Below are 26,120 nucleotides of genomic sequence, written 5' to 3' on the forward strand. Positions count from 1 at the left end.
TATTTGGATGAAGCACAGCATGTGCTGAGTTGCCTTCCTACAGTACTTCATGTGTTTAACTTTGAAATGGGTGCTGAATCCTGTCTGGGCTTTTTGCTTTGGTGTAAAATGCACCGAACCAGTAAAGCAAACAAACAAAAGTCTAAGACACGTCTCTATAGAAGAAAGGAAGGAAAAGCCGACACTGTTTCATGGAAAACTTCAGAGCCGAAAACACTGTTCCAAGAACTGAACGCCTGAAATCATAAAAGCTTGAAATTATTCTTTGATCATTTCATAATCGAATCTCCCCAAAATATTAAATCAAGACAGTGTGTGATAACAGTCAAAATAAAATAAAACATTAGAGAGTATTTGAAACTATTTTAATTGCTACAAGTTCCTGAACTGTTACAAAAGTGCTGTGTGTGTCTCCAATGAATAGGTGAATAAAGAGAATGTGAGTTACGCTCTTAGGACAGCGATGATATTTACCAAGAGAGAAGATCTCCCACATAAGCACTCCAAAAGACCACACGTCACTCTGAGTGGTATAGATCTTGTCAAATATCGCCTCTGGAGCCATCCACTTTAAGGGAAGTCTGGCCTATAAAAGGATAAGCGGACCATGTTACTCTCACCTGTTACGGAACAACTCCCAATATTAATTTACATTCAACAATGTGTAGCTTATAAAACACTGTCTATTTGATTATACAATCTGTGTGACGTCTTGGCTCACATTTGACCATAAGAAAACATTTTTTGACCAGAATAATATTATCAGGGCTTATAAAATGACTAACAGCACACCAAAGACTCTTGGCATTAATTAATCTTTTTCCAGATGAACATTCACAGTGTCAGTGGTTTTTGGACCGTTATCATTTGCGTCCATCACACTAAGTAGTTTTGAAACACTGTGTGCATTATACAGCCTAACTGCACCATGACTGACATGAAGTAATTGGATAATCTTCCACACTTACGTCTCCTTTGCGGACATAGTCTGGGTCCTTGTATACATCTCTTGCAAGTCCAAAATCGCAAATCTTCACAACGTTGTTTTCAGACAAAAGGATGTTACGTGCAGCCAGATCTCGGTGAATACACTTGGAGAAGTAAAAGAGAGATCCTATTACATTATGTTTTACCATACTTCATCTATCAGTTTATTGTAATAGCAGGATTTAATTGTATGCTCTTTCTACTCTCAGTGTCATGACCAGGGAAAGGGACTGTAGTAATGATGCGTTTTGTGTCTTATTTGAACCATGTGTGGCATTACGCTGTCAGATAAAGCACAAGATGGAAAGCTGTGTTAATGTAAAACATATGGAACTGCCATCGGGGAAACTCTGACCTGAGGTGAGATAAAACCACATATGCTAAACTGCATCTTTAGTATGTGGCAATTAATCTCATCTGTTGGATGTGTGTGAATGAGTGTGTTGGATCAATAAAGTAATCTGGGTTTTCATATTCTATTATTATTAAAATGGGCTGCCATAACAAACTAAGTATACAATGATACATTACAAGGGTTAGAGATCTTTTTCATGAAATCTTGAGACTCTTACTTTTCTCGAAGCCAAGAACTCCATGCCTTTAGCCACTTGAAAGCTGTAGCAAATCAAGTCTTCTAGTGTGAGCACTTTCTTATACAAATCCTCTTGCTCTGCAAGAAAAGGGTAAAAGGCTATTAGCTAAATCAAAACCATTGTTTTGTTATGCAAGTTTTGGCAGGCAAAAAAAAAAAGAAACTTCCAAGAATTACTTTTGCTACCAGTCTGTGCTGTAAAGTTTGGATCCTCTCTCAATCCCTTAATAAAGTTGTAATATATTTTGCCCTGTTTACTACAGACACATCCAAAAGGGAGACACAATGAAACGTGGCTTCTTTTTTTAGATGCGGACTGCGACGTGCACTTTGTCAATGATACTCAAGTGAGGGGCTTGTGGGTGGATCATCCACCTGAGTAAACAGTTTGTCAAACCAGAAATAACCGGCATGGGACAGCACGACCCAATGTACCCGCAGCAGACTAGCTCTGGTCTGGGGGAAGGAAATTAGAAAAAGCTCTGCGCGCAGTGGGTGACAGTAGCTCGTACAAAATATCAGTTGTGTTTATGAACCCCTGAGGAAGCCACCTATCAGACTGAGGGGGAAAAAACAATCAGCGGAGCCTTGAGAGCAGAGAGGGTGGGGTGGAGGTGAGGCAGGGGTTGAGAGTGGGGAGGGGAGAAGGGAAGGAAGACACTCAGTCGCTACCTTCCTCCTCTTCCTCCAAGTCGCAGTAGCTCTTATCTTCAATGAAGCCAGAGCTGGCTGAACTTCCGGTGCTGGCCACGCTCTCCAACCTTCGCTTGATGAGCTCGCTCAGATCACACCCGGAGCTGGAACGCAGAGCCTTACCGTCCTGAGACTGTGGATGTTATCAGCACACATTCCCGTCAATATAATGCATCATCATGTTAAATCATTGCATAAATGTACAAGAGATATTCTGCTTACCTTGTAAACCACAAAATCACCCCTCCTACTTCTCAAGTAGTTGGAAAGGTTTCCATACTTGCAGTATTCCACGATTATCATTAGTGGGCCTGAGCGTACACCAAACAAATGTAAAAACAGAGAGGAAAAAGTTTCAAAACTTGTACAAATTTCTCATATCGCCATGGTTGAATTCTCTCCGTCAGCTTCCTCTTACCTCCACGCTTTGTGCAAGCTCCTAGCAGATTGACTACGTTGAGATGATGACCAATGTGGATCAGAATCTTCAGTTCAGACATTAAAGCTCTCCACTCGTTATTTGTAGCTCCGGCTGTTGAGTGTAGAGGAAGTTGGAGGAGAGGATAAGAGGAAAAACTAATTAATGGAATGTCTTACATGTTCTGAAAGGATTTTTGTTTGGAATGAAAATGTATGATTATGTTGAAGTGGTCTCAAGAATGCTGTTGTATTTCAGGTCTCCTGTCAAAAGGCTGAGCTTTCAGTTACTGTTACTGTTGTTTCAAATGGATATGAGATGTTCTATCAATATCTTGACACAATTGTGACTTAAAATTTAAAATGCTAAATGTTTTTAATTATACAAAAAATATAATATAGCTATATAAATATAGATAAAATAATTGATCTCTCTCTCTCTCTCTCTCTCTCTCTATCTACACAGATACATCATTTTTTATTATATTATATATATTATTATTTATAATTGTCCTATAAATAAAAAAGGGTAAAAATTAAATCATGCCACCAAAACTGTTTGAGCAGCGCTTTGATAATCAGGATAAACATCACGTTCACACATGGAAATCACTGGAAAGTATAAAATTAAAGTTCAAAGCCTGTCCTTGTGTTTAAAAGAACCTTAAACAGACAACATAATGCACGCCATAAATTATAGTGGGCAGATCAACATCTGGCGGCAACATTGTTATAAACTGTCTAAAGGAGAGAAACAGCACTTTTTCAGTTTCTTGGAAGTTTGACCATCATTCTAGAGAAATATGTGGTCAGGAACACTATCCTGGTGACCTTCTGAGGTCATGAAGTCAGACTGGGGTGCTGTTGTTTTAACACGTCAGGTTTCCTGTGGTTTAGACCCATCAAAATGACACAGGAGAGCTATGTTCAACGTTGAGCAGTAATTCGTACATGATTCATACCAAAGACACCTCGCAGTGACTTTTACTGAGAGGAATATCGGCGCTCCTTGTTTCAAAGTAGAGGAAGGAATGAAACCAGCATGAAGACTATTCATGATGTCAAACTGGGGGCAGACAAATTTTTCCTTTGCCTTTTAGATTTTTCAAGTTTTGGGTGATAAAAATCGTGCAAATAATGAAACATTGACTGCTTATCTAGCAGGCCCACATCATACTCTGGAAATAAAATATATGTAAGCAGTAGATTTGATAATTAGAATGGATTGAAATGAAGGGAACTGCTTTTTATTAAGAGGTGACCTGTGGTGCATAAGGAGGCATCAGTCTTGCCTCTAGTTCTATGTTTAATGCACAGGGAAGACTAATATAATAACACTAGTGGGAACGCACATCTAATGTGCCCAGAGATTTATCATCATCAAGAGCAGACAAAACACCACCACCACCAGAGCGGCGCTCATCACTCTGCAAGAACACACCATCACTAAACAAATGCTGCAGACAGTTGACCAGACGGACAGAGTTTAAACAAATACAACCACAAGAGGATACAGTCCTACTAGACCAAAATATTTTAATGCAAAATATTTGAATACATAACACAAATTCCCTGTGTTGACTCGATATTGTTGTATTACAGTGGACATTTTGGAAATAAGCAATAAAATAGCAAACACTGACCAATTACGCGAAGCGTGCTGGTTCTGGTTTGGTGTGATCTAAGAAACATCTGTTCATGGGTCAGTGATAAATGCTACGTGTGTATTTGCACATTCAGTTCACTTACGTATGTTGTTGTCCAAGATTTTATATCTGTGGACTATCACATGAGGCATGCAATACCCTGAACAGCTGCTAATTATCTTCATATGCACTCAAGAAACATGCACGAATACCAAAAGATCCACTATGGACTGTTTTCAATATCTGATTAACATTAGCATTCAATATACTAGATCCATGTATTCAATGTGGCCATAAAAAGGCTTTACATTTCTGTCTAATAGAGGAAATTTGTGATGTGAGAAAACGTACAGGAATGTTGATTACATTCAACTAAGTACTTTCTGTTCTTGTACTGTTTCTGTTGCTCTTATAGCATTACATTGTTAGGTCTAAAAGGCTGAAACCACAATCAAAATCTGGGAATTAAAATAAAGTTTAAAGCTGAAATTTCAAACAAAGAAACGCTCTGGTGGTCTATTTCTAGGTCACTAATTGAATAAGTAAATTTGTGTAAACAGATGTTTTTTTCTTCCACTGAAGCACGAGATGCTCATTGGATCACTCTCCAAATCTTGCTACAGAACATTACCATAAGGTTTTGCATATACTTTGAAGTTCATGCAGCTGATGTCATTAAAAAATGTCATGTCAATTTTCAAATTGTAATTTGTAATGGCTTTTGGAGCCCATTAAAACATAACATGTTGCAGTTACCTTTCAGCATTTTCACTGCCACCGTTTTGCAAGTAGAAATCTTGTCTATGCCAAATGCAGAGGCCTCTACAACTTTTCCAAATGCTCCATGGCCCAAAGTTTTACCTGAGAGAAAGAGAGAGAACGTCTACATGAGCTAGCCGTGTCCTGGGGGCTCATAAATCAGGCAGGATGCCCTGTCAGGAAAGATGTGAGGCTGTAATTAAAACAGCCTGCTGAGGTTGGGACTGCTTGACTTACCCTCCACTGAGAATTCATGGAGCAGTTAAGACTGAAAGACAGAAGCGGCTTGCTAATATATAAAAGCATAATATTTTCTTTTGAAAACTTAGACAACCCTGATGCCCACCGTTCTCAAACAATAGGCCTGAGGATTAAGGCAATTAAGGAGCAGAAAGAGCCAACTGTGTTGAGCTGTGTATTAGTAAGTTTGTCTTTGTATTTTATGGCTCATGTTCAGTACCACAAGAAAGAGACTTCAATATGAATCAATCATTTTAAATGAAATTCTTCCAAATCAAAGTCATATGAGCTATGCCATCTATATTGATTGAATATAGAAAAATATAAAAAATATTGAAAAAGTTACTACTTAAACGAAGCATGATATCTCTAATGAGTCTAATGAGCTATGAATGAATAACTTTTGAATCAGGAAGGACTTGTTCATTCCTGTTTATATCAGATGCTTTGCTCTCAGAGGACAAATACTATTTTTAGCTAGTAAAGGTGACTGAAAAAGAACTCACCGAGCCTGAGACGATCTCTGGGGAACTCCCATTTGTTGCTGTCATAGGGCAGACGATCACACTGCTCATCAAGGGGGATCTGGTCGGGATCCATGATGATGGACAGGTACCCCGTCTTTAAATCTGCTGAACTTGGCTGGTAGAAATAAATAAATAAATAGTTCATGAAACAGAATATTCAGACAAAATAGAACAGGGTTCTGTCATTCTTCCTATGTATTTGTATGACTGCTGGGGCTCTGATTAGATAATTTCACACACATCTTTGAGAGTTTTGAGAGAAAACCATGACTAAGTAACAGAAATAAAACAACAAATCACTGTAAGTTACATAAACATCAGTGTGCACACTAGAAGATAAAGTTTTCAGAGTAGACGTAACTGGAGTAATGGCTGCTGAAAATTCAGCTTTGCCATCAAAGGAATAAATTGCATTTAAAAAATAAAATAAATAGGAATCAGTTATTTTAATTGTAAGAGTATTTACTTATTTCAAAAACTTTAAAAACATCTTACGGTAGTTCAGGTACAGTTTACGTATAGTTACTGTCAAGTCCTTAGTTACCTTTCTTAATTTACGGATAAAGAGAATGAGCATTATCCAAAGAAACGTTGCTACTGCTCCAGTAGACACCAAGATGATCACCTCAATATTTGGTTTACCGTCTTCTCCTGTGTGCAGAAACAGTATATTTTCAATGAGAGAACCATCTGTACCATATTCATCACAATGCTTTTGTCTAATAAATATTAGACATCACAATGTTTTTGTCAAACAAATTTTATCTGCACAGATAATCATGTTTTTAATATCATTTGAACATGTAATCACATACCAAGTGTACCAAATACAAAACCACATTTCACAACATATAAACTGGATTTGTCATGCAGTGCTGCTTTCTGCCTTTGCACCAAATTTGAGTTTGATCTACAATGTTTGTGCAGCGTTCCACTGGATAGGATCCAGCTCACTTGTTCTCATTTGTCATGTACTCCGTGTTCATATACTACATGTAGCAAAAGGAATTTTGATTTCCAAAAGAGGAAGGAGAAAGAATTCAAGGCACACTCTGCTCTCCTTGAATGAATGTGTTTGGCTTGGGTTTGCTGAATCAAGTCAAGCTAGTTTTTTACAGGATTTACAGTGTAACTGAATTTCACTACTGAGATGAGCAGTGCAGTTGGTTTTGAGGAGTGCAGAGACAAGAATTTTGTTCATATTAAACCTCCTGCTTCTTTAAAGACATTTCTCATTGGTCATTAAAGGTGGGGTATGTATTTTTTCAAAAACGCTTTAGAAAACTGAGTCGAGCCGAGTACCAAAACAAACTTGTAGCCAATCAGCAGTAAGGGGCGTGTCTACTCATGATGTGGAGGAGAGAGCGCTCAGTGCACAGGATGGACATTAGCCCAGCCGAGCGACGATGGATAGAGTTGGCGGATAAAAAACAAGAGGAAAATGTCTGTGGAACAAAAGAAGGCTAACGATAAGGCAAGAAGTAGGACCTGTGTAAATTTCGGATCAGCTTTGCAGCGCTGGAGAGAACTCGAGCGGGAAGGTCTGCGATTGGACGCCGGGGTTGCTTTGTTTCTTCTCGATAGGTGAGTAACATTGGTTTTGCTTTGTTTCACAGAACTAATATATGCTGGCTTTTGCTTGAATATGCTCGTGTGTCATGTTCGCTTGTTTGTTCATCTGCAATCGTATTGACGTTCCCTTCAGCTGACACATTCATTTCCACACCCTATAAGCCTGGAGCGTCTAAACCTCCTCCACTTTCTGTTTCAAGCGTTAGTGTCCGAAAAATAAGATAATATGTTTAATACAGCAGATAAATAATACAGCAGATTCCGCCATAATCGTTGCCTGGGTTGTGTACGTATGTGTGGGGCTGAGCTATCAAAATAGGGGCGAGACCCTTTTGGGGTAGGGGCATGTTTGTTTTGGTGATATCAACATTTAATGAATATCCTCAAAGACTATGAAGAGGTCAACTCCCTTGTGAGAGGACCCTGACTTTAACTCCCAGACCCCCATCATAAAAGTCTGGAATTTACATGGTATTCCTGGCAGCCTTAGTCTGTCGTTCTGATTCAGTAGTTATTCAAAGTTTGGCCAAAAAAGGCTGTTTGTCCTGTTTACATTACTATATGGAAAATCAGTGCTTACGAGATTTTGAATCATCATCACAAAAGACAATTTGCACAGTTATGATAATATGAATGATGAATAAAGAAATAAAAGCAGGTGAATAGTTGGTACTCACCCACTACAGTAATGACCGCACTGGTTTTTGCATCCCCTCTATCATTGCTGGCACGACATTCATAAATGCCCTCATCATCCTTCTTCACCCTCTCAATGATCAGAACGCCATCTTTTAGAGTGATACCTGAAAGCATTATTGAAAGATGCAACATATAAAACAGATCCAGATCCCTGATAGAAGGATCTACATTTAAAGTCACTGTAAAATAGCTGATATCACCTGTGACCACATATAAATCCCTTTAGTGCTTTCTCACCTGGTCCCTCTGTGACAGGAGTCTTGTCTTTGTACCATTTGATATCGGGTTCTGGCATACCCTTAGCCAAGCAGGCCAGAGTCAGGGTGCTGCTGCTGTTCACATCCTGATTGGTCAGATTCTGCATCAGTGTGGGCCTTTGCCTCTCTGTGTCAAAAAACGCGAGTTACACATTTTTCTCATTAACATGCCACACTTCTATAAAATTATTTGATTATAGATATCAATATAAGCAATTAATGCACAAGGGTGAATTATAAGAATACTGCCAAGATCTTTCACATCAACATCATGGCTCTATTCTGATGACACTTTAATCCCAATTCTCAGAAGTCTACATTAATGAAAAAACTCCCATTCTTACTACTGCATTAAAAAATTATGTATTAATTAAATATATGCATAAAACATAACATTACTTTAATAGATAAATGTATACATTTGATTCTAAATTATTTTCGTGAAGTACTTTAAATACAGTAATGAAAATTACTAGAAGTGCCTTATTGTCATGAAAACAGTAATTCCCTTAATGCTCAATATTAATATTTATTTCATGTAATTTTTTTTATAAATGTATATTAATGTATTTTACATTATACTATAATAATTATATATATATATATATATATATATACAGTATATATATATATATATACTTTTTAAAAACATTTTATTGATTGTATTTTATTGCATTTACACTAATTGTTAACCAACCATACAGGCTATTAATCATAAAACTGAAAGTATGACGACAACAACCCCTCTTCCTGCGATTCACGCACCAGTGCCATTTGTTTCTCACTGATCAGTAACATAAGCTGGGTCTTACATTACATCATATGATGTACGCTGATGCTTTCACCTTTTTGGTTCTTGGTAGTTCACACTCACCATTAATAGTCAAAAGAGATGTTGTATTGACCACTTTATTGGAGTTGATGTTTAAAGCCTGGCATTCATAGCCCAGAGTGTGGTTTCTGGAGACACTGGGCAACTTGATAGACAAAGATATGGTGTAGGGCTCGATCCGAAGAGTGGTTTCATCTTTGGGCACTATGCGGCCCAGTGGACCATACCAATGCAACTTGTCGTAGAGGTATCTTGTGCCTCTGCAGGTCAATGTAACATCATCTCCTGCAACAGCTGTCGAGGGCCCAATCTCGAACGGCTGTGCCTGATCTAGTGAAGGTAAATTCCTGCGCACAAAGTCATCTTCACCTCTTGCATAGCACAGCATATTCTCTGGGGCTTTCTGTTCTGTTCTGGAGACATGCCACTTGACATCCTCCATTTTATCTTCTGTCTCCATTTTTATTGCACAGTTCTCATTTTTCACGCTTCCCGAGTCTCAGCTGCTATTCATTCCAGCTAGTTTTTTCTCATCATTCTAATCTAGGCAGCTTTGAGTACTCTGACAGCCGACACACTCTTCATTACGTAATTCAGTGAATGGGTTTCTCATTTCAGACACATTTGACCCCAGTCAGCTACACATAACAGTGATTCATTATAAAACAGAGATTGGCATTCCAGTACCACAGTCCATTCCAGAGTATGTAAGCAGAACAGGGAGCAGAGTTGCAAGCCTTTGCCTGGAGTGAGGAGCTTTTTTCACTGCAAAATTGTTTCAGTACTGCTCTATCATAAGCATAACACATGTTAACTTCCCAGAGTACAGTTACAAGTCAGCCAGAATTCATCATGTAATAAAACACAGCGTTAATAGACTATTAGCAGTCAAAACAAAGATGGAATTTGTGAAATATTATTAGATAATTTAAAAATACAAAATGTTCTGTGAAGATTAATGACATACTGCATGATTATGAGTGTGAGGATAACCAAACATTTTTTTACAGTATTTTTTTAATATATGAAAATAAAATCTGGGTACATTTACAAAAAAGGTAGTAAAAGCACCATGGTACTACCCTGGTATTTTGGATATGTACTGTGGTAGAATCAAATTAACGAAAACTGTCAAAAATTTAAATCAGAAACAAGTTGCCATAAATCTTTAAAAATTGATTTTTTACTTTCAGTAAATTAAAACGGTCCACTTACTATACACATAGAAAGGGATTCTCATGGTCCGGTTCCCAAGTTCATTCTTTGCTGTACAGGAGTAGATCCCTGACACAGTAGCTGTTTCCACCATCAGAATGCTTACAGTCTAAGGAAATGGATGAAGATCATTAGGAATGTAAACCAGTAATTTGAAAACATATTATTTTAACAGGAATAACACAATATCATGTCATCTCAGTACCTATGACATTAAACTTTGAGCCATTTATTTCCTGTAAGCAGATGGGTCATAGGACTAATTTACTGTACAACTGGACCTTTTTACACTCCTCAGCCTCACACATTTAGTAGACTACATCTGGAGTTTTAAGGCCAAATGCAGCACATAGAATACAGCACAGAAAGTGTGCCTGCATTCCATGTCATTTCCTGATACACATTTAAAATGCCTGGCTTAATACTGTCACCATTCAAGTGGAACTCATTAATAGCCTATGTAGACATAATAATAATGCAGATTTTTGGCAAAAGTCCAGATTCCAGAGCTCTGTTTTCAGTTTCAAACTACATCTGTTTTCCTGGCTGTCACATTAAAGGTATGAAACATTCCAGGTGTATTTCTGGAGCAATATACTCATTTTTCAGCTTACTTCCTGGAGTTCACAGACTGTTTATAAGACATATTTGAAACGTAAGAAGCATGGCTTTGGCTCTGAACAACACGTATTTAAATTTTTTGTCTGTTTTAGTTTGTAAAGACGTAGAACAGTAATATTTAATGGAAAATAATTTTTACAAAAGGTTAGGATTTCTTTTGTACACATTACGCTGCTGTACAGACAGAAATGAGGTGTGGAGCTCATTTAATGTAAATCTGTGGACTAATGTCGCTGTTTAGTCTTACATGTAGCTGATTTTAATTGGCACACTGCACTAAAATATACCTGAAAACAAGATGCATAATTGGCATACTTTTCAGCATAAACATGCCTCTATTCTATGTTAAGTAATTTCATTATAGAATGCACATTATTCATGCGATGTTTTGGATAAACTCAGTGACAAATTTCCTGAGTGACATTTTGCATTTCTCTCGATCTGATGATGCAGTCAGAAATTCAGAGTGACCGTCCTATTTTGTCTTTTAGTTGCTGTGACGGCCCTTTCTTATTTTGGGGTTACAAGGAACCATCACAGATGGACTCTTACCAGGCTGTTATTCACTGTGCTGGAAAATTTATATGAGGTGACAGAAAGGAATTCACCCTAAACAAATCCCACCCTGTTAAATGGGGCCTTGTTATCACTGACCGCTGTGCTTCATCCCTGCAAAGCATCATCTATTTGTCACAAAAGCCTTTAAATACAGCTAACCTCAAAATTTACACCTGTTCCATAGTGAGAGCGAACCTCCTAGCACAAGGGAGGGCAGGCATGATTGGTTTTAAATGACATTCCTACTGTGAGAATATACTGTGTCACATAAATCTTGCTGTAAGGAAAATCTTGTAAGCTTATATTTTTGGTGGTGACTAAAAATCACTTTACTAAAAATCAGCTGATGATTTGCAGTTGAATACATGCTTGACCTGGTAGGTTACAGCAGCTCTATGTACAGTCACACTGAAGTGTAGAGGAATGCTACAAATGAAAACCTGTGCTTCATTAAGTTTTGGGTGAGTGATTTTGGTAATAAGGCCTCCTGGGATGTTTTCCATAATGTCTGCAGTGTTCACTGTAACATTTGGCAGCACAAGCAAAGGATGATAGAGTGACAGACATAGGAGATCTGTCTAAGCAAACAACTATGCATACTGTAGCAGTCTGGATTCATCCCTGAAGTGATACAGTCAAATTAAAACAGGGCCATTTTGAACTCTACTGTGTCCTCAAAGCTCACTCTTGTTTTTCACACATTTTTATGTGATTTCAACACTTTGGAGGGACCACAATGACTGCCCTGTACATAAATAGCATTTAAAGTAATCTCATGTGTTTGAAAATGAGCAGATAAATGCACTGTCTCGAAACATAATGCAGATTGTTGCTTTTTTTGTGGTTTCTTTATTATATTGAGACCTATTTTCGCAAAATCATTTCTAAAAGGGCAATTTAGTAATCTGAATGTTCAATAGACTTTATGAGTTTTAAATGGAAGACAGATGTATGCTTTACATAAGATTTAAATTCTTCCTGTTCACTTCTAATTCAGCATTTTTCCATGAACATATAAACTGCAGTATTTTGAGGTCAATTATTTTGGGCCAAAATGAAACTGAAAGTATCATTAATCTGGATTAGCAACCCAGTTTCTGCATTATGTAAAAGCTTTGGTTTTAAAAGTTAGATTTGCAGACATTTAAACTAATACATTTCCACTTAATTATTTCATTTACAGTCAGAATGCATATTTTTAACTAACAAATCTTAAACATTTTTAAAGGTACACTCAGTATTTTTTATGTTAGCAATATTTCTGTCATCAACAGAGTATGACAATATGCTGACACTGAGCTATGTGGGTGTAGCATCGTGCAAAATTTTCAGTTACCAATACCACTGAAGCAATGCAGCATTCCCATTATGAGAGCAATAACAGGAGTTATTACCAAGATAAAATAAGTAACACTCTCTGGTCATGTCAGCTCAACATGATGAAACCTGCTCCATGTAAAATAAAACAGCTACTTTTTACCTCATGTGAGTGTACGTGATCTGAAAATTTATTTCAAATATACAGTATACTCATTTCTTTATGCATAAAACTTAATTAAGGGAACGAAAAGAAGTGCATCTTTGAAGGCAAAAACTTTTACTAATAAATAACAAAATTGTACATACTGTAATCCATACCTTGTTTTTACTTTTTAATAATTCAACCTTGTTCCTGACATCCTTAATCAAATTATGAGGATAATGGTTGTGCGATTCAGTGACATCTCCAACAGGCAGAGGATCAGTGTAAGGTTTGCACCTATCAGACAAAAACACACACATTTAGAGAAATCATAATTGTTGAACCAACATTTGTAATAAGGAATGACATTTCTGCTCTGGAGTTTACAGATGAAGTTTTTGCCTTTTGACATCAAATCAGGATGTACACAAGGAAATACCAAGGCGTAAAGTCAGAAGATTTCAGCGAATACCCTCTACTTTAAGTGAGAAACAGAAAACAGGTCTTCCCTTAAAAAAAGAGGAAAACTGTTGGGCAAATTAACTTTTTTAGCTAACGTCTTTGAAATACATTTATATTCTGCCGTTAAACACAAGGTTTCATGGAATCTGATGAATTAATGTTTTTTTTCTGAATTTGAGGGCCATGTATCAAGTCATGTGTTTTATGCCTTGAACCGGCAGGAGACCAAAGACCTATTTTGCATCAATCTGAGTGGAGGAACAATCGGATTAATGAGAGTCGATGTCAGAGAGGAAACCGCAGCGTGACAGGAAGGGCTGAGTCATGCATCACCGTTCAAAGGAAACACCCCCACTCTCTGGCCGGCTGAGATAAGGCTGATCCCAGAACTCCATGGTCAACAAGGGACCACTGATAACTTCTCACAGCCCCTTGATTAAGAAGACTTCTGAGAGATCACCTTCATGAGCACAATAATGATATCTCTAACATGGGACCGTTGAAAACACTGAATTTTATGGACACTTAATGACACATTAAGTAAAATATGATCATGTAGGGGATTCACTCCCACAACTCCCAAATCTGGCGGTGTGATCGTGGCTAATTTTTCTTTTTGGTCACTGCTCAAGAAATAAATTAATTTTACTGAAAATAAAAGAAGAATGGTTCTATTTTTCTTCCAACTAGGGCATTGCAATTACTCTCCAATGTACCTCTCTCATTAGATGTTGAAAATCAAGTCTTCTCACCATCTATATTATGAGCTGTTGTGTTTACTGCCATCGCTGATTATATTTAGAACAGGCAAAGTGGTATTTTGGCACTGTGGTACAAAGCCCAAAGTATTTTTTTTCGCAAATTTGGCAGTACCCCTCGACAAATAATTACTCTCAATTATGAGAAAATCTTGTCATGACACACCAACTAAGTTCAGTGGACATCTGTATCGTTTATAAAGGTTCACTAAAAGGCTGGCATTTACACTGCAATACTCTTGCTTATAGCACAATGCAGGCTTGGGGAATGAGAACAATAAATCGTCCTCACATTTACAGAGCCAATGACTGCAAAATGTAGCTCTGGGGCTATTTTTCATCAATAAGCATACTTTACTTTGGACCGATGTCAAGGAAACGGATGCAGTTAATTTGAATAATGAGAGCTGTGGGTAAAGGCCGACATTCATCATTGACTTTAACACCTCAGCAAGAAAAGAGATCTTCAATGTAGGAGGGTGACAACTCTTTAGGGAGCCACAAACCAAAATTTGTGAAAATGACAAGAAAAACCAATCCTTGTCACAATTTTTGACACAATGAAATGTGATTAGAAGTAATGAAATCTTTTATCTGATGTAAAATACTAAACAGAAGACCTGTTGATTCAAAGTAAATTTGAATATGAACAGTAACAAAAATCAGTATTTTTTTTTGTGTACTATTGACTTACTCTGTAAGATCAGGGCTGGGGTCACACGGCTGCCAAAACCAGGTAATGTTTGGCATGGGAATCCCAAATGCAGTGCAGGTGAGCTGGTGCCCCTCGTTATATTTGTAAGCTTGTGGGCCCCCTGGAGCCACATCCTCCTCAAAGATCTTTGGCTTCACTGTGTGCGTATGGACATACAGATCATCAATCATTTAAATGGTCAGTCTGAGAAAAAAATACAGATCATTTGCAGATCATTGGCTAACACTAAAAAAACTTTCACCTCATAACTCCAAAATGGAAGAGTAAGAATATTCAGGCTTATATAATATTCAGGGAGTAATATTGCCTTTATGGATCTCATTGAAGAGCATATGTGCTCATGACGGAGAAAAAGAGCATGTTTGAAGATTTAGCATCAGGCAGATTTCAGGATTTGATGAATGATGCCCAAAAACAATTTCAACCAGAAATCTCTTAAAGGGGTCCTATTATGCTCTTTTACAAAGTCTTGATTTTGTTTTGGGGGTGTACTAGAACAGGCTCTCATACTAGGTTGTCCAAACGAGTCGTTCGTTGTAGTTTTTGAAAAGCGATTTCTATTAAATAAAATATCTCCTTTTGAAGTGAACTTTGAGCTTTGTAACTTTGCAGATCTTTTTAATGCTCAAACAGCAACATTACAGACTAACTAAAGTTGAAAAAGTGAAAAAGCATAATAGGACCCCTTTAACACCGTTTCCATTGTTTTTGACCTTGGTTCTTGGTTTTGCTTTTGGGTCTGTAATGATGTCATATACTTCGGTTCAGGTTGAGGACAGAGACACATTAAAATAAATATTTTATATTAGGCCAAAGAAGGCAATCATAGTTGTGTACATTGTGGGATGGAATGTTTCCAAAAATTAAGGGGACATCTGGGCAGCACATTATCAAAATCTCAGCTCTGACAGCACATTCCAGAACTTTCTGAGATGAGCATATCAATTCATATGCTTACTTTGATTTCTCCCCAACACATTCAAAATTTGCTAAAGAATCTGTTTAGCTTCATTGATATGTAAATAAATGCAACTAAAACTATTTGATTTTGTGCTGTTAGCTATTTATATTAGTGTTTAGTTGTGACAGCACTATTTGGTCCAGTATTGCTTGAAGCAAAGAAAACCCTCAGATGATCGTATTACAGGCTTTCTGCATTACCTCTGACGTCCAGCCTGTAGCTGAGGTTTCTGTAGAGACCCCTCTCCTGGTTTGACAGAGCGATAGTGAAGATCCCAGCATCCTTCTGCCTCACTTGTTTTATGGTGAGGCTGTAGCCCGCTGTCTCATAACATGTGGAATTTTCTGAAATGGCAACTCCATCTTTGTACCTATACCAAAAAAAATAAGGCCCCACCAATGCAATAATCATACAATAAATTCATTACTAGTGGAATACATTTACATGGTTGCTACACATTAAATTTCTCTCATGGCATTTGAGTCATTTCTTTTCTTTTTTTTTTAAATGGAAAGCATGAATTTACCACAACACTCTGTCTGGTGCTGGCAAGGCATTGACCCGTGGCTCAAACTGTACCTTTCTACCCTCTATGGTAGAGATGAATTTGCGTTTATTATGGGTCACATTGAGGAATGGATGCTCTGTAGAGACAAACAGAAAAACAAAATCCAAGAAATGTATTAAACTTTTCAACAAAATCACAAGTGTGTTAAAGTAGAGGCACAACATTACACCCTCACCGTATACAGTTACTTTAGTTGAATAATGAAGCTTTTTGTCTTCAATTGATGCTATGCACACATACGTGCCCTTGTCCTCCATTGACACATTAGGCATGATTAATGCGTTACTCATCATGACGTTTTCACCAGCTTTGACCCTATTCTTTTTCATTTCTTGAGTGTGATTGATCTGAAAGCAAGACAGGAAGTTCAGAGGATGTCAGGCCGAATTTTACATAACGCCAGTTCAAATCAGGTAGCAGATCTGAATGGGTACAGCATTAATATAATACTGAATGGCTTTAGGTAAAACTCCAGCATCTTTAGCATCTTATCATCTCCTGATAACTCACCCGACCCTTAGGGAACTGCCACTCAAAATCAATTATGCCATTGTAAGTGGTCTCTGCAGAGCAGTTGAGGATCAGGGTGTCACCAACCACTACTTTTGGTCGTTCTGGTTTCATGCCAATGTTTTTCAGCTCCGCCGCTAGGCACAGAGAACAGGAGGTACCAACATGAATCCAGGTTATGTCATGAAAAAAGCTTTTGTAATTTTTAATGACAGATTTCAAAAGGTAATTGCATAACTGAGATTTTCTCCTTAATTAAAATGACTCACTTATCCTTAAGAGCATGTAGACTGATGAAAATTGTTTGTCATCCACACTGGTCATACATGTAATCATTTGGTAGCTGTCATAAGGTTTCAGGGGAATCTTGAAACCTCTCTTTGGATCCCACTCCACCTTACTTTTTACATGATCTGTCATAGGATTATTCATCTGAAGAGCAAGAGGGGAGAATTCCTTTAACAAATTTTCTTATGTGACAGTTCTTTCAGTGAAGAAGGAAACAAGTTGTGTTAAGATTTTACAGCCTATGATTAGTAGCCCATCCAGTAATGAGGAAAACAGGGCTGAGCTTGTCTGTGTGAAACTGATCATGGTTGAGTTGTATACTCAATTTCGCTTCTTTTGTTTGTTCGTAGTCCAAGTACCCTGATAGGAAAGAAGGGAAGGAAGGAAACAGGAAGGACGAATGCCACAGATCTTCCAATGGCAGGAAGGTTACATTACTATCTGTGCCATCTGGCTTCGAAGTGTTTGTCCATAGCAGAGAACTGTGAGAAATTACCATAGACCCACTACATGGCCATTGTGGAAAAAACACTACTGTTGAAGTTGTTCGCTGCCAGTGCAGTTTACAGCAGCGGTTCTCAATTCCAGTCCTCGCGTACCCCCGCTCTGCACATTTTGTTTCTCTTATTGCTTCATACGTTTTTTATATTTGACTGTAAGTGCCCTGCGAAGTGGACATTACTGGATATTCCGCCATGATTCCAGTTTGAAGGGAGCGTATAGGTTCCATACAAAGGGCATTGAAGTGTGCGAGACGTGAATTTAAATTGTATTTCTTTACAGAGGTATATTATGTCCCACTTCACACTTCTCTAGTAAGTTTCGTATGTGTGTGAAGACGCTGCAGGCAGCGGCGCAGCGCAAATCTGTAAATGAATATTCCGAAGTGAAGTAAACTTCAATGGATTTCCCCTGCTCAGGGAGTAGGGAGCGATGGACACTGTGTAGGGACCATGTCAATCGGAACACAGTTCATGCACGGAGCTCACTTCTAACGAGATGATCTGAATCAGGTGTGTTAACAAAGAGAGACATGCAAAACATGCAGAGTGGGGGTACGCGAGGACTGGAATTGAGAACCGCTGGTTTAGAGGACCGAATCTATTTTCACATATTATGTAAGAAGTTGCTTACTAGTATACATAATAAAAGAAAAGAAAAGAAAACATTACATTAAAAATTGTATAAAATTAATGAACAGAAGTTTACTATTCAAGTACAATTTGTTTCCCTAACCTTGTCTTCATGGACATGATGCATAAAAAAGGTGTTTCTATTTTGAGTGAAAAACAACAGTACAACGCTACCTTCCTGTTCTTACAGGAAGCAGACAGAGTGACTCCTTAGGCCTCCTTGAGCTTCCCAGAGCCTATGGCACACTGTCTCTATCTGTATACACATGCTCAGGGCTATGATGGGTGCCAGAAACGCACAGGCATTTTTCAATGTTAGATCATACAAAACACATCCTCTTTTTTTCATATTCAAGGCTTTTGAGGCATGGAAAGCAGGTAAATATTCACCTCCTCTGCATGTGGCCGCAAATTATATGTGAATATTTTTACTTTAAGTGGGTTTGAAAACGGTGCCGTTAACATAAAAAAAATACTCACAGTCTCAAGGATAACATGTTGATTCGGGGATGTTGTTCTGCATGGGACCACTAAAAAAGGTTCCTCCCGATATGCATAAAGCGGTTGTGCTATACTGTGAGCCTCCACAAATGGTTGATTGTGATCTATGATTTAAAATGAATAAAATAATACAATAAGCACAAAATAATAACAGTTTGCTTAGCACAAAGCTAATTTACTGATAACAAACACTATAATTCATTAATTCACTTATGATTTAAATGCCATTTTTAAAAGTATTTAATCTTTTATCAATGAATTCTTAAACTTCAAGCAATGCCTAGACATCCAGCCTAGAGGAGCAATTAAATATCCCAGATAAAGTCAGATCATTTTTCTCTTTAAACAGCAAACTGCCACACAGGCTGCTGGATAACGAAACAGAAACAGCTTGGCAGGAGGGGATGTTACTGTACAGCTATGCTGCGAGATTGGCATGATTAAACAAACAAGATCTTCTGTGTGCTGACAGTGTTCATGTAATAAAACATATTTTTTAAACAAACTTATCTCGCATAAACTGTGGAATCACATAGTGAGATGAACCAGGGGACTATCAGGTACTAAATTGGCTATATATGCAGCAGGCTGCAGTGGTAGAGGTCTGCTAAACAAAACAGTTGGTGAGCCAGAGACTTGGTGAGCTTTGTTGTCATTTTCACAGCTGAAGTTATCACTGTCTTTTGCTATAGATAAACTGCAGATCAGCTCTTTTGGACATACCCTACCGTTCAAAAGTTTAGGGTCGATAAGAGTTTTTTAAAAGAATGTTTTTAAAACAAGTCTCTTATGCTCACCAAGGCTGAATTTATTTGATTAAAAGCTAGGCTAAATACAGCAATATTGTGAAATATTATTATTCATATATAATAATTATATATAATTCAATTCATTATTACAATATCTTTTGAGGGACATTTAAAAAACTCTTGCTTAAAATGTTAACAGCTTATGCAGTTGTCGGGAGGCACAGGAAGACTCTAAGCAGAAGCCCAAACAGGAAATTATCAAAGACCAGGCTTCCAGAACAATCAAACTCTGTTTCCATCTCTAAAGACATCCAGCTTAATATAAAATCCTTCCTTTTTTGTGTCACTGATTTTCTATTTGCTAGTCTTATGACAGCTAGGTTCTGTCTTGCAGATACGGTTCAGTTGTCAGTGATTCAAATCTTCTAAGTGAGCACAGTCATAGCTGCATAGTCACTAGCTCCATTGCCCAGCTAACAGGTTTATGGCTTTGTTCTAGTTTCAGTCAGGTCTACAATGAGGCGAAGTTTCTCATTACTTCATCTCTTTTTTAAATCTCAAGCTTTTCTAATGGCCTTGAGTTTTTCCAGGTCCTGTTTTACACAGAGAGACCTCAAAATCTCTTGTGGCAATTAATTGGAAGGAAAGGGCTAAGTTCCTTGATTTATCCTACAGGGATCATTTGTAACCAAAAACAGCGATGTACACAAGTAAAAAACTTCTAAAGAGATGTTTTATTTTACTAAACCAATTTTGTACGATCTCTGGGTCTATGCTAAAAACATTAATAAGTATTCTAATCATCTTACCTTTGACAAAAACATATGTGGACACCTCATGATTGCTAGACTTTTGGTGACTGCATGTGTAGAAGCCAGTGTCATTGTGCATCAGGTCATGTATGACCAGCTTGCTGCAGTGCTTGTGCATTCTCTCCTCACACGGCTCAATCCGTACCGATGACACATCTCTGTTAGCCAACTTCCAGTGCAGGGAAGTTGATCCTCTAATGTAAGTCACACCATATAAACAAAACATCAGCAACAATAAGGACAATTTCATAGCCAAGTAGGCTTATGCCAGATTAAATAATCATTGCAGAGAGTATCTGCTGCTATAACATTTGATTTTTAGCTATTCATGTCATATATTACAGAACTTAAAAACAAAATCAGGAAAATTACCCAACCAACCACATACAAACACATTCTGCAGCCTCTTTTAGTTTACTCTGACATTACAAACGCAATCCTAAAAGTAACTGAAATTAATCAACAGCAGACGTTTTTGACTGGCATCCTGAGCATAACTTTAGAATTAAGCATAAGGAGGGTTTATAGAAAGACCAGTTTAATACAAATCCTTCATTGACTGATGCTTCTGCGGTTCCTGATTACATTTGTTTTAAATGTTACAAGAGCTCTTTCTGAATTACTCAAAATTAGTTTTTTACTCTGAGAGCATGTCAGATTCTTTATCCATATTCTCAGTAGGGTTTATTTTGGAAAGTTCTAAAGTTTGTTAGTGTCTCACTTTCACATGGGAACAGGTATTTATTAAATGGAAGTGTTCAAATGTTTCACACAGTTTTTTTTTGTTTTTTTTAAAGGGCACATTTTAAGGACCCCATTGGAGAATCAGACATATCTCACATATTGCTGCTGCCTCTAGACTGATGGGTCATGCAACTTCAGCCTCAAATCTCTGTCCAGAGCCAAAGGCAGTATCTGCTTCTGGCTCACAGGGCCTTCTAGGGAACCGTTACATTAGTTAAGATTCTTCGGGGTCAGCATTCCTGGCATGACTGCAATAGCATGGAATGCTCTCTCAGAGTCTAAATGTGTATGTTTCAGAAGTCCCCCGTCCCCTTCTCTCTCCGCTGCATTTGGATGACATAGCTATTTTGGGACTATATTGCTTTCTGAGAGCCTCTCATCCCACAAGCAAAAGCAAATGAGTTTTGTTTTGAAGAGTTATGGTGTGAGATCAGTGTGCTTGGAAACACACCAGCTGCCACCCAAGTGCTTATACAGAATTAAAGGGATAGTTTACACCTAAATAAACATTTTGTCATTTACTCATTTACAATGTTCCAAACCTGTATAACTTTCTTCTGTGAAACATAAAAGAAAATATTTCTGACAAGATGATTTTAAAAGGACTATTTAAAATCGTTTATTTTTATTGAAAGTTTATTGAAGATGCAGAAAAGCTAGTTCATGCATTCATGACCTCTAGACTGGACTATCACGTTGCAAATAAACTTGAATTTAATTGAATTTAATTAAAATAATTTGGTAGTTTTATGTTATTCTTTTTTCTTTTTTGTTTATTGAAACTTTTTTTTAACAAAACACTGTTACATAACTTTTACTTACAATATTGATACATGAAAAGTAAATGAATAAATAAATAAACACTAAGAAAGAAAAAAAACCGAAAAAAAAAACACTTAATTTAAAAATAAATACAAAAGTCCCTGACAGCATTTCAATAAATGCACCACATACTGGCAAATTATATGCATGGTTCAAACATTAATATATATTAGAGCTATTTCCTTCAAGCAAATCAAACCATCTAGCAAAAAAAATACTGGGTGCATTGATATATCTCTCCCTAAAATTTTACTAATTTCCCTTTTAACCCGCTGCCAATACAATAGTACTTTGGGACATTCCCAGAATATATGCACATAGTCCCCCACCATTCCACATTCTCTCCAACACTGTGATAATGGCGATGTACTGTCAAATTTGGCAACCACCAATGGAACTCTGAAGAATCTCATTTTCATTTTCCAATCAAATTCCTTCCACGTTTGACTACTTATACCCTTATGACAGCCAGCACATATATTTGTCCACATCTCATCCTCTATTACAGTATTTAACTCTAATTCCCAATTTCCTTTGATATGAAACGTGTCATCAGATTGGTCCTGCATTAACTTCCTATGTTATTCTAAACTGAGTTTAAATTTATTCTGTCTGAATACTGGAATGCTTAATTGTATAATATCAATAAAATGAGCATATTCTAGATTTAGTGTTTGTGTGAGATGGACACAGTACCTGCAGATGAGTGTGAGCATGTCACCAACATGCCGAAGGTGTGTGTCTCCAGCAGGAAGCAGCTGTGGATCAGGCAGATGAGATCCCTCTACCAACCCTACAAAAAACACAATATAGCAAAACACACAATCAGTGACACACTATCATTGCAAGTACATCCCACAAAAGCCACAATGTGGTCAAATTGACAGCCTTGAATATAGTAACACAACACCACAAGTTTCCAGGTTTCCAAGTGACTGTCAACTTTTTGAAGATGTGCATTACAGTTATTTCTGGTGAATTGTAATACAAGCACAATGCTAAACTGTGGTTAAGCAAACCACAAATGGAACACTGTAAGGAAGTACAAGATCATTACAGTGTAATTTGGAGACTCTGATTCAGAATGTTAAGCAATAGCCTTCCCGCTCCCATGTTGAGCTGGACTGTCTGTGCAGGACAGGTTTGAGCTGGCAGAGATGTGGAAACAGTGTGTTTGAGCGTGTGTATACATTCTAGATCAGAGGAGGGAGGCCAGAGGTACAGCTGTGCCCCCCACGGAGGGGTCACCTCTGTCAGCACGTGTGTGAGAGAACAAGGCAGACCCCAGATGAATCAGATGTCCTTAAACACATCCTTCACATCAATCAGTCCCTATTTTCTGCCCTCTGCATAATGCCACCTTTTTATACTCTGATGAAGAGCTTCATTTTACTCGGATCTCTCGAGATCTCTTCTGTGTGCTATTATTACAGTGAAGGTTCACTGCTGGTCTGGGGCCAGGTAAAGCTGATGATAGGAGCCATGAGTACACTCAAGACAGGAAGCGGTATCATTCCCTCTGCTGCCCAGGATGGGTGACATTCGTCTCATAAGTGATTTCCTTCTTTTGAACCTACTCCCTGAAAGCTTTCTGTTGTGGCACTATAATGCAGGTTATTTGTGTTGCCAGGCAAAAACTGTATTATTTTTATTATTTTGATTTTTTTTTGTTATAAGAGCAACCTTCTGGGAAATCTCCCCAGTGAAAAACACAATCTTAGATCAGCACCAACTTTCATTCAGGTCCAAGCTGGTCTAAACAGTGGACCAGCATCGCAATGCAGATCACCATTTTTTCAGTCCTAAAAGCACAACGCTCATGCGTGAGACACTAAAAAAGTGATGCAAAGATGAAAGACATCCATCTAGTACACATTTACATAAAAAACTATTAAGTAGTTAAGTGGAATGCAAAAACATGTTTTGTGTGGACAGGTTCACTTTTTTCATTGTTTTTCTGTGCATTTGCAGACATCCTCACTTTTTTGCGCCTCACACGTGTCACCATCTCAAGTTAAAAGAAGTGTGAACAACTAATAGTTCTGGTAACTATTTGAGTCAGATCTTAACTTAAGATTTAAGATTATAAAGTTCTGTAATATGGCGTCTGTGTCCAAATTAAAACACAAGCTAAAAAGGATTATTATCAGGATGACTGATAATGGCATTACACAACGTTCATTTTCTTCTCATCTACACCCATATTACTTTCTCTCTTTCTTTCTGATAAAACACACTTATTAATAAGTAATGAAAGTCATGTTCTATTACTCATGTATAGTTTTTCCCCCCACATGACTTAAAAACACAGCTGCATTCACAGAATGAACTTACTACACCAACACTGCCACTTAATTTGAACTTCCTCTCAGTATGCTTCAACATCATTGTTGTTTCACAGTCCAAGGTTAGTTAAGGGGAGCGGATGTAACTGGAGCTTTTCACGCAAAGTACACACCTCTATCAGCTTGATACTACCCTATGACCAGATGAGACATAACCAGACATAACCGCAGATGTCCTACTCAAAAAAATACCCTCCCCTGTGGTGACTCTCTTATTGCACTACAAATCTGTTCTATAGATATTTAGACAGATTTGATTTGTAGATTTACATTTACACATAAAATAAAACACACATTAAAAATGTCTTTGCTGTGATGTTGGTGTCTTTCATAAATCATGACAAAAAGCCGCAGACCAAACTTTGTCAAAGACAGTAACTTTGCAGGTCCACCTCCCGTCTCAGACCAACACTATTCATCATGAAATTTCCTAAGCTCATATGTTGAACATTTTGTCCACGTTTTATGAGTCAGGATGTTTTAGAAACACTGTACATCTTAATCCATTACATCAGAGTTACAAGAAGATGCTGTTCACACGGTACTGTAGGGTGAGTCAAACTGGATTTGACCACTCTGAAATGCTTGCTTACCACACAGAAGCTTTGGTCTGATACCAAATAAGTTTTTATGAGAATTATTGATTTCTGCTGACATCCACATATTCTTATTTTCCCTTGAAGCCTTGTTTGCAGATGTACGCCTGCATGCAAACACCAGCAGTGAATCACATCCTATAAAACCCAACAACTCTCGCTGTCTTCACAGCTGCCCTGTTCAGCAGGGGCCCCCAGCAGCCCACTTAAGAAGAGTACTTTCTCATAAAAATCTTGTCTCTGTCCCTGTACACCCACGTATTCCCACAGCACACATACCACCACCTGCCCCTGATGTCTGCCCAGTGCTGACCTCAGAGCGGCACCTCGCCCCCCTCTCCGCCAGCTGTGCACTACATTCCTCCAGCACAGAGACCGAAAAACGCCAAAAATGAGGCTTGTTGTGGTGCTTCAAGGGGCCTGGGACCTGGTTTCCATTAAAGCCTATTAAAAATAAACGACAACCATGGATGAATGGAAAAAACACAGCGCTGATGCTACGTGGGTTGCCATATTCAGCATGATTAGCCTACGTGCCTCTCGTGGGAACATATAAAAGACTGTCAAAGGATGCGCTCCTCCTGACCTCCTACAATCATGCAATCAGTCAGTCAGGCGTGCTAATTGATGTTTGTAGTTTTGTGAGGAAGAACGTCTCGGTTACGTATGGTAACCCTCGTTCCCTGAAGGTGGGAATGGAGATGTCACGTCGGTGACCGACGAATTGGGATATCGCTTCGATAGACCAATCTTCTTCGAGTGTAAACTAAATTCCGCAACTCTCCGTGCCCTCCTGGGACCCAGAGAAACTGCTCTTTTGTTGAGAATTTGGGTACCGTCGGCCATGAGGCCAACGGCGGGAAAAAATTAAACAAAAGATTCTCCACCCGGCCCTCCTCCGGGGGAGGGAGTGGTGCGTTCACCATCTCCCGAAGAGCAGATCCCTCCATCTCTGGGTCACCTGTCTCAGGTCCGCTTGCTTCTCCGCTTGCCAGCAGGTTTGACAGGGGCCTGGACAGGCGAGGAGGCATGCGGGGACCCGCCCTCGGCGACGAGCAGGCGGAGGCGCGGCGGCCGGC

The 26,120-nt window shown here is 38.2% G+C and overlaps 1 protein-coding gene across 1 annotated transcript in view; it reads right to left on the minus strand.

The window, feature by feature from the left end:
* The window catches only part of kdrl (kinase insert domain receptor like), a 44,051-nt gene that overhangs the window by 10,570 nt on the left and 7,361 nt on the right, over positions 1-26,120 (minus strand). Inside the window, exons 2-24 of the mRNA XM_016446566.1 lie at positions 22,797-22,893; positions 20,532-20,728; positions 18,953-19,077; positions 17,321-17,483; positions 17,052-17,188; positions 16,717-16,888; positions 16,500-16,617; positions 16,174-16,343; positions 14,992-15,148; positions 13,254-13,374; positions 10,437-10,545; positions 9,264-9,551; positions 8,370-8,516; positions 8,111-8,236; positions 6,406-6,512; positions 5,841-5,976; positions 5,092-5,196; positions 2,691-2,804; positions 2,495-2,583; positions 2,252-2,405; positions 1,560-1,657; positions 969-1,091; positions 475-586 (exon numbers count right to left, since the gene is read on the minus strand). Coding sequence (XP_016302052.1) covers positions 475-586; positions 969-1,091; positions 1,560-1,657; positions 2,252-2,405; positions 2,495-2,583; positions 2,691-2,804; positions 5,092-5,196; positions 5,841-5,976; positions 6,406-6,512; positions 8,111-8,236; positions 8,370-8,516; positions 9,264-9,551; positions 10,437-10,545; positions 13,254-13,374; positions 14,992-15,148; positions 16,174-16,343; positions 16,500-16,617; positions 16,717-16,888; positions 17,052-17,188; positions 17,321-17,483; positions 18,953-19,077; positions 20,532-20,728; positions 22,797-22,893 — 3,165 coding nt within the window. The remainder of the gene's footprint in view (positions 1-474; positions 587-968; positions 1,092-1,559; positions 1,658-2,251; positions 2,406-2,494; positions 2,584-2,690; positions 2,805-5,091; positions 5,197-5,840; positions 5,977-6,405; positions 6,513-8,110; positions 8,237-8,369; positions 8,517-9,263; positions 9,552-10,436; positions 10,546-13,253; positions 13,375-14,991; positions 15,149-16,173; positions 16,344-16,499; positions 16,618-16,716; positions 16,889-17,051; positions 17,189-17,320; positions 17,484-18,952; positions 19,078-20,531; positions 20,729-22,796; positions 22,894-26,120) is intronic.

The sequence above is a fragment of the Sinocyclocheilus anshuiensis genome, unplaced genomic scaffold (assembly GCF_001515605.1).
Source record: "Sinocyclocheilus anshuiensis isolate Anshui unplaced genomic scaffold, SAMN03320099.WGS_v1.1 scaffold227, whole genome shotgun sequence".
In the NCBI taxonomy this organism is placed as follows: domain Eukaryota; kingdom Metazoa; phylum Chordata; class Actinopteri; order Cypriniformes; family Cyprinidae; genus Sinocyclocheilus; species Sinocyclocheilus anshuiensis.